The 8,953-nt window shown below is 47.0% G+C and overlaps 1 protein-coding gene across 18 annotated transcripts in view; it reads right to left on the bottom strand.

Annotated features, from left to right (window-relative positions):
- Positions 1-1,407: 1,407 nt before the first annotated feature.
- The window catches only part of SYNE2 (spectrin repeat containing nuclear envelope protein 2), a 272,956-nt gene continuing 265,410 nt past the window's right edge, over positions 1,408-8,953 (bottom strand). For 7 of the 18 annotated variants that reach the window (XM_036238293.1, XM_036238291.1, XM_036238300.1 and 4 more), the window contains 8 exons: positions 8,484-8,604; positions 7,588-7,790; positions 6,344-6,544; positions 5,342-5,470; positions 4,106-4,297; positions 3,254-3,340; positions 2,724-2,773; positions 1,408-2,456 (listed from right to left, as the gene is read on the bottom strand). In XM_036238293.1, the coding sequence (XP_036094186.1) occupies positions 2,234-2,456; positions 2,724-2,773; positions 3,254-3,340; positions 4,106-4,297; positions 5,342-5,470; positions 6,344-6,544; positions 7,588-7,790; positions 8,484-8,604 (1,206 nt within the window). In that variant the 3' untranslated portion in view covers positions 1,408-2,233. The remainder of the gene's footprint in view (positions 2,457-2,723; positions 2,774-3,253; positions 3,341-4,105; positions 4,298-5,341; positions 5,471-6,343; positions 6,545-7,587; positions 7,791-8,483; positions 8,605-8,953) is intronic. The other 11 variants (XM_036238298.1, XM_036238301.1, XM_036238302.1 and 8 more) reach the window with 7 other exon arrangements.

The following is an 8,953-nucleotide window of genomic DNA, read 5'->3' as shown; positions in this document are numbered from 1 at the left end:
ATAAGAAATGTTCCCATTCTGTTCTTAATTCTATTTTAGGTTTACAGAGCCTTTTAAGGATTTGACGAAAACCATGGACACCCTTCCTGGAGAAAGGTACATAAACACAAATGTTTGCATACAATTTCACACACGTGATTTATGACCACAGGTGCTGTGTGCTCAAGTAAAATGTAGTCCACAAATATAAAAATAGAAACTTGGGGAGACTTCCTGAAATTACCCCATCCAAATAGATCAGTATTAGAACATGTTAGGGATGGGGAGAAAAGTCAGTCATTCATACTGAAGTTGTCTTAATGCCAAGAGTCATTTCAAAATTACTCTAGCCTGTGGGGAATGCAAAAGCCATGACAATGCACAGCAGATTACTGCTTAATGAGTGTTCAGGACTACACTGAGCTTCGAGTGAAGAGTGGCTACCCTTAGGGTGAGGGTTAAGACTAAAAGGCCTTTCTTTATCCTGAGAACTGACTTGCCCCCAAAGTCCCTCCGTAAGGGCAGAAAAGGTCTCTAGAATGGTTATCACCTCTGGTCTGGAAGGAGGAGAAAGAGGTAGAGATTCTTGCCTTTTACCTCTGGCAAAACTGGAGCCAAGACCTTTACCAACTCAGTGGCTTAAAGAAAAAGTTTGGGTGACATTTTCACTTAAAATTTCCCTCTGGGATTATTGTAATCCATGAACAAGATGAATTATTTCAAAGAGTTTTAAAAGACTCTATTTACATGGTAAGAGAAGTACCTTTTTCTCCATATCACTTCCAACAATTTGGTAAGACAGTCTCTTCAACTGGTTCCTCTATAAAAAGTGATGTGAACTGCCACATCCTGGGGAGGTCTACTTCTACAGAAGTGGCCTCGGCACTGAAAATCTAGGCTTCATTTACTGACCAGCTTCCCCTGAGGTTGGTGTTTGGCAGAGAAGAGGGGACTGAGATTGCAGATGAGTCAGTGGTGTCCCCCAAGATGCAGGTTAAGAGTGGTTAACAAGGAACTGGTTCAGAAATGTCTACTCACCCTCTTTGTTTAGGTGAAAAACAGACTGGTATTGGGACTGTATGCAAAGCAGGTGACTTTGCCAGTAACGTTTGTTCAACGTTATCCGTTAGCTCTGGAGAGAGCTGGGAATAGAAAAATCTGGGTTAAACGATCTTTCTCTTTGTGTCCACCTTGCACACCAGGCTGCCCTCAGGGCTCCTTATAGCACTGGTGGGTGACACACAGGTAATTCCCACCTATAAAGGTTGTGGGTTTCTCATAATAAGTTATTTTCTACCAAGTTAAATAAGCAGAATGTAAAGCCTTGCTTAGAATTTAAACCAATCCCCTAAATATTTTTAAAATTTTTGTTCTCTGGATGATTACACATATTTAGCTACTTTTAAATATAACCCAGTACAACGAAAGTATAACAATTGTTTGTTTTAATGGGAAACATTTGAGTTGTACATATGACAAACAGCTTCAGGCATCTGTATCAACACCCCCCTCTGGCCAGTTAAAAACCTGAAGCATCACTTTAGGTGTGAAAAGTCTTATAAAATTAACTTACAAAACGTCCTTATCAAGTACGTAGTTTGGCATTTACTGTACATGAGTCAAAAGCTCGAGCTAAAATCTGATTTTCTTAAAAAAATCAAAGTTTACATTATTCATACAGAGTCAGCATTGTTAAAAATATGCACAAATAACAACATCCATGCAATATGATTTCTTTAAAAATTTAAAGCAATATAAAAGAGCAGACCTAAGTACTGAACAGAACATTTTGGTTTATAACCTGTAGCTCAAGATTGGAATAAAATTCTAAACATTTAAAATATGATTGCTTTAATCAATCAGCCAAGGGTGGATGTGAGTTTCTGAACCATTTCTAAGGCGAATCTGCTTGTTTCTAGAATATATACTATGTGATGAACACTACTGTTCATTAACCTTATTAGCTACATTTTAATAAGGTTGTTCTACAAATAAATCAGAATTCACAAAGTGCTTGGCTCTTCAGGAAACTGCAGTTTCCAAAGATCCTAGAATCAGCCAAGTAGCTCTGCCAAACTGCCCTGGGCAATGCCTGCCCAGGTTCCCTGCCCTGGGCTCCGAGACAGCCCTCTAACGGAGGTGTCACGTTAGGTCCCTGGACCATGCCAGTGCTGTCAGTCAGGTCGCTGCGGTGCCATGACGCAGGCACCCATACACAGGCTGGTGGGTGGGGCTGCTGGCTGGGCCGAGCCCTCTAAGTGGGGGGTGGCCCATTGGTGTACCTCAGCATGGGGTAGAAGGACCTTGCAAAGTTGTTGGCCTGAGTGCAGCTGTAGTCCTCTTCGGAGGAGGGCAGGAGGCAGGCCAGCAGCAGTAGGAGCAGGAGCAGTAGCTGGAGGGGCAGTGCTGCCCTGATCACTCGGGAGAGGAAGGAGCGCTGTGGCCTCGAGCTGCCTGGGTCTGCAGGGCCGGGCGCCCTGTCGACAGGGGGGAGAGAGCTGATCAGGAGGTTCCAGAGGCAAAACCCACTCACATTGCCTTGACCCCTGCTTACGTAAGACATCTAGGACTTGAGAGTAAAATGGGGCCAATAGCTGGGGGTCAGTTTTGGAAAAGAAGCCCACACCTTTCCAGAGGAAAGAAAATGGGGTTTTTACAAAGCCCTTGAGAGTGGCTCTGGCAAGACTGGCGGGACGAGCGTGGAGAACGGGGGATGCGGCACTGTGACTGCAGTGCCCTGTTACCTGCTGTCTGTCTTGCTCTCGCCTTTTGTGGTTCTTTCTGCTCCAAACTGCTAGATAAAAATAGGGATTTAAGGTAGGTTAGTTTTGCCAATAATAAAATCACCCTTCCTTCTTAGACTATACACATGCCTGTCAGCTTCCCAACCAGCTTGTGAGACTTGAGTAATACATTTGAGATTAAACTCTATGAGGTAGGAAATAATTAGGTTTGTTAAACTATGAGTTTCACATTCCATCCAGTTTGTTAATCTGTTGACGGGGAGATCAGGAACTCTGCAAATGCTCTAAAGTCTCTCTATCTTTCATAACCTACTCTCTGGTCTCAAGAGAAGCCAATTAAAAGATACCAGGAGTTAGGTCTTTAAAAGTATATTCAAAATTTAATCTGGGGAGTAAGATAGCAGGTCAAAGCAAATCTATGCAGTCAATGGGGTCTCGGAGTCCCAAGTTCCTATCGTCGCAGTAACTTTTTGAAATAGTAACTTTTTGAAATAACCAGCGTGGTCCTCACAGCAGAAAGGGGCTCTCACCTTCACGTGGGAAGCTGGCATGGGTGCTGCTGGAGGCTGGTCTCCAGCATCTACCTCATCCAAGCCGGGCAGAGACGGGTCTGGGCTCTGAAATCCACAACCCAGGGGTTCGGTTTGGGGAAACAGGCTCAAGAGCACAAAAACGTGCTTCATGCAGACTCTTCATTGCACCGCCCTGCCCTCCCCCAGCTCAGATCTTTCCTGAAGGAATGGGGCTCTTCTACTGTTCTCACTCCCAACTCCACCAGGACTTTTTCAGACAAAAGGGAACGTGAATAAGGTAAGGCTGATCTCTTACATTAAAACCCCATAGCACACACTGGGGGAGACCGAGTTCAGCAGGAGAGAGAGGGACAGAAACAGGTGACAGCTCGCTGGAAGTGCTGATGTGATCCTAAGGCCATCAAGACAACACAGTCTTGGCTGCACAAGAGGAAATGTGTACTTTGGAACAGAAAGCCTGTGGTCAGGGTATCCCTTTGTTCTGAGTTGGAACACATTTTAAAGAGCAGACAGTAGACAAATGAGTGGTCAGCAGAGTGTCATGTGAGAAGTGAAGGCTCGAGTCTGTTTGGCATGAAGGCAAGGCAGAAAGGATCGAAGGATTAGAGCTGTTTTTCATAACCCAGCCATGATATAGGAAAGAACTCTGGTTATCGTCTTCTTACAAATGATACAGCCGCTTCAGAGAACTTACCCGCCTTTTAAAGCCACACAGCCAGAAAGGGTATGAGGCGGGGCGCCACTTTGATGGCACGCTTGTGGCCTCCCTCCCCAGCAAGTCTGCACCCCTGCTTTCCTGTTTGCATCTGCTATGGCATCTTTATGTTTAGGAGCCACAAGGAGACTTACCTGGCTGCCCTGCAAGGACGTTAAGTCTTGGGACACTTGCTCAAGTAACTGTTTGAGTTTCTTCTCAATAACGTGTACCTTCTCTTCGGCCTCAATGTAGTCCTCTCCGTGCCCCTTGATAAGAAGGCTGTCTGAAATCTCTTGTAAGGAGTTTACTTGAGGCTGACGTTCCACTAGGTCCTTTTCCAGTTGCTAAAAACAAAGTGCGTGAAACAGTTAAGGAAAGCGCAGTGTGGTCGGATGAGGCTCTCTCAGTGCCAGGAAAGTTCCAGGGTAAACGATGGGTGGTGCTCCACTCCAGAACCTTCTGCTTCTCACACCTGCCTGTGTCCTCAAGCCTAACATCATTTAGATAGCAAGTTGGTTACACCTATTGCTATTTTCTAATTCTCGTCCTGGAGACAAACTGATGCTGGAGGCAAAAAGAAGTGAGGGAAGACAAGGCCCTTATACACTAATGACGGGAAGTCAAGGGAAAATCTAAAGTGGATAAATTGAGGAAGAAAAAGCTTAAGCATACTATTTAGAAACAGAGGTATCCGGTAACACCACTTATATCAGTGAGCATGATTATCTTGCTGTTCAGCACGGCAGCCAATAGACATGTGGCTGTTTAAATTAAAACAAATCGGCTTAATCCCAGTAGCCCATTTCAAGTGCCGGATAGCTCCCTGTGCTGGTAGCCGCCACCCTGGGCAGTGCTGTCTGGAGACTGGAGCTTTACAAAGATTTCAGTACAAGCATCTGTGTTTTTTAAACAAACATATAAAATACCATTAAACCACATATAAATATATGGATAAAAATGCCACCTTGAATGTGACGTCTCATGTTGGCTTGTTAGTGAAATAAATATGTGGAAACTCACTTCCCTCCAAGAAATAAGACTCTTCTATAGTGAATATAGAAAACGCATACAGCTTATCATGGCTACAGATTTTCAAGCATCATATTTTCCCCCAAATGAGCCACATTTACAAGGGAAAAAAGCAACTTCGAATAGCTTTAAGTTTCTCGGGATATTGCTAAACACCTTCGTCCCCAGCTCCTGAGTCTTGATGACCTTCTGCTCTGGGCCATGGCTCATCCTGCTTCAGGACCACAAAGGGAGGCTCGGTAGACACCCACTGGACAGAACGCGCACTGGCACTGCTGTTCCCAGACACGAGGGGAGGCTGAGTACCGATCTCCTGAGAGGGGCCGTGGAGGTACAGAAACGCTTAGGAAGAAACTCACCATCAGCTCTTCCTGACTTTGCCAGAGAACCTGGGAGTCTGCCTTTGGGTCAGTGACACGAGCCTTCTGCCTCCGGCTCTCGGCGGTCGCTAGCCACAGGAGCAGATTTTGACTCAACTGGTGGAAGTCCTTAAAAAATAACACACATCATAGCACTGACCTTTCGCGAAACTAAGGAGGAAGGTGTGTACTTGCTGTTTACTGTCCATCAGAGTCATTTGTTCTTCTTGCCTCATCCAGCGAATAAAAAGGCCCAAAACAAGGAAAAGGGGAAGCAGAGAAGGAGAGTACACCAGGCACAGCCCCAGGAGCGGGATGAATTTTGCCAAGTGAAAGAAAGGCAGGGCTTCAGAATGCCCCACTTGACAGGACAGAGGAAGACCACACAAATTCCTTGACAAATTTGCTGGGTTTAATGGCTCAGGGAGACAATCCAATAGGGCTGCATGTGTGTGGGCTTGCTGGTGGCTCACGTTCCCCAAGATGGGGTCAGAGCTAACATTGGCTGAGCACTTACTATGTGTCAGGCGCTGGACTAATTACATGCATGCGGTCCTAGAAAGAACCCCGTGAGGTAGGCACTCGAATTATTTCTGTTTTTCAGATGAGTAAACTTAGGTCTAGAAGGTTCAATGATATGCCAAGTCACACAGCTCCTAAGACTAGGTTAAACTGCTCCTTGTTCCAGGGCTAGGTCTCTTAATCATTCTGTTAGTCAGCCTTCCTGGCAAAAGGACAGAGATGGGGGAGTGTCGGAGTGGCACTTCTGACCCACTGGAATGCTTGCTGGCACCCTCACACCAGGAGCGGGCAACAGACCAGGAGACGCAGGGCAAGCGTCAGGCCCGACAGCAGCAAGGCCTCTGGAAACGAATGGTCAAGCACACGTTTGCTAACACGAGCCATATCTCGCTGCACCAAAGTGGCCCGACGATGATAAAAATATCTGCTGCCCCCACCCACGTGGGCCTGGGCCTCAGGGGCCAGCTGCGGGCGGCGTACCTGGCACTGCATGAGCGACTGCCGTAAGCCCTCCCTCCAGCTCTGCACCGCACCCTGCGCCGCGTCCCACTGCAGCCTCAGCTGGCCGACTCTCTCCTGGAGCTCTTTGGACTCGGCGCTCCCGGTCTGCAGAAATTCCTTGCTGCTCACGTCGACAGAGACCACTGATGCCTTGTAGGTGTCAAAGGCCTTTAGTATCTCCTACCGCAGAAGAGGAGATTGAGTGAGGTACTCAGAAGATAGTGACGTGGGGTTCACTTTGAACCTCAGTAGGGAACGGATCTTCCAAACACTTCTCCAAGCTACGGCCACAGAAACAAGAGCGACCTCGCCTGTGACTGGTTGGGAAGCGTCAGGTGAGGGAGCTGCCTTACAAGGTCACTGAACTTGGCCGGCCCAGCTGAGAGAGCAGAGGCCTGTCTCCCAGCCAGCCAACTCAACTAGATCCCGCTGAGCTCTGGTTGGCTTAATAACAGTCCTGGACCAGATTAAAAGCCTTCCAGAGAAAGTACACGTAGTCATCTTGTGTTTGCCCCTAAGTATCATGGAGTGTTACTCCTTAAGATGAATGGTTACCCCTGATATGATAATGTACAAGTAAAACAATAGTGCGAATATGAAGACTGCCTGAGTCTCCCCAATCTCCTGTCTGGGGTCTCTTTAGGAGCACAGGCTCATGCTCAGGGCCCCCTCAAAATGCAGGGCCCAAACTGCCCTACCTGCTGCCTGGACAGGCATTCCAGAGGAACAGGGCTGACTGTAGGTGACAAATCCTAACTGTGTAGTAGAGTAACCAGATCAAGCCACAGAATTCATCAGTAGGTGAGCTGATCCTCCTCTCCCTACCCTCGACTCTCCACCACCAGTCTGGACTGTGTACAGTTGGGGAAGGTGTTCTAAGCTGCCTCTCAGTGGCCACTAGCACCTCCAAAACAGCTTGCGGGTGCCTAGAAGTCAAATCTCTCCAGCTCTGGGCATCTGAGCCGCGCCCCCCCACCCCCTGCCAACCCCCCACTCCCAGCACTGCACTGGGCATTGGGAACATTTGAAGATGCTCTTCTGAATGAAACAAAGATCTGCATCATGTCCTTGCCAGTTACAGAAGTGAAATGGAAGAGACTGATGGCCACTACACACCATTTTCAAGTTGCCACCTACCCCACTAGCAGAGCTGGTCTGGCTGCTCAGCACAGCAAGCGTTCGCACGCCCAGGCCGACCCCTCTGCCACTCGGCCCTGACTCACCTTCAGTCTCTTCACTCTGAGTTCCATTTCCTGGATATTGGAAGGAGGCTTTGCCATCTTTAACGTTTCTAGCTCTGCTTCAGTTTTCTTCAGCCATGTGGTGATGTCGCTGATGTCAGAGTTCAGCTGCTGCAAGCTTTGTTTAATTCTGAGTTTCTTGTGAAGTTCTTGTGCTTGAACCAGCTCCCATCTGTCAAAGGCACCTGGAATAAAAAACCACCAATAAAAAGAAGCGATCACATAAACTGATTTCTCTGCCTTCAGCTAATTCAGGGTCTGGGTGGTAAGACCTGTAGAGGATGCTCCTTGCCAGAGGCTCAGCACTTGGGAGTCATCACTTCCCCTGGAGAGGAGAAAGGCACGTTTCCCTTGCTCTGCTTCAAAGCTGGGGCCACCCCATTCCCACCAACGAGGTGGGAGCGGGGTAGGAGACCCCCAACATGCTGCCTGGTCCAAGTTTAGCAGTTTGTGCTGTTTTCAGGGCGCTCTTCCCTTTGGCCCATGAATAATCAGGTTAGTGCTCTCAGCTTAACCTTACACTTAGCTGAGTAATTGCTTTTATAAACATCGAACTGGTCTCATGAGGAAACACCTGACACAACTCTGATCATCTTCATGTCTGATCTTTACATACATGTGAAGTCATTAAAACATACACTTCATCATCAGACTCATTCTGTCAAATTTAAAGAATGATTTTGAAAGAGAACGGCCTAGGAATTTGTTCATAAATACAAATCAGCTGATTCTAAAATGACCTTGGCTGTTGTCAGATAAGTAGCAATTTTGGTGAATTATACAGTTGGTTAATTCCTAATATTCTGTCGAGCAATGACTTAAATTCCCAACTAACCTAAAATACAGTCTCTACCCCTCTTAACATCAGCCCGATTTACCTGTACCTGGCTGTTGCCCAGTGACAGTGGCCAGTCCCTCGTCCTCCTGCTGTGGGCTGCCATTCAGGACTCTTGGGTCTTCTTTGCCATCATCAGTGCCCGGAGATAACGGCAGCTTTACCTAGAATGAGCCAATTTTTTCATTATCTATAAACCTGAAAGGCTGTCTGAAGAGAATCCCGGTTCTTGTTACACAGAGAAGAGACGAGGATGTGCGAGCCCTTTTCTTCCAAGGGTAACTTGTTGGTCCCAGAGCTGCTGCAGCATGTGGGGAGCATTCATGACCAAACAGAGCTGATGGCAGATGTAAAGTCTCAGCAAAGGCCCAGGGAGGGGGAAGCAGTGAGATGTCAATGCTGGGAATAAAATGGCCTGACGACTGGAGGCTTCCTTACTTTCTCTCAAAGGAAGCATGCGAAAAGACTTACAACAGTTGTTGAGCTTCATAGGCTATTAAATTGTGTCAGCGC

This window comes from Rousettus aegyptiacus, unplaced genomic scaffold (assembly GCF_014176215.1).
Source record: "Rousettus aegyptiacus isolate mRouAeg1 unplaced genomic scaffold, mRouAeg1.p scaffold_m13_p_3, whole genome shotgun sequence".
Lineage (NCBI taxonomy): Eukaryota > Metazoa > Chordata > Mammalia > Chiroptera > Pteropodidae > Rousettus > Rousettus aegyptiacus.
This window is presented reverse-complemented; position numbering and strand designations above follow the sequence as displayed.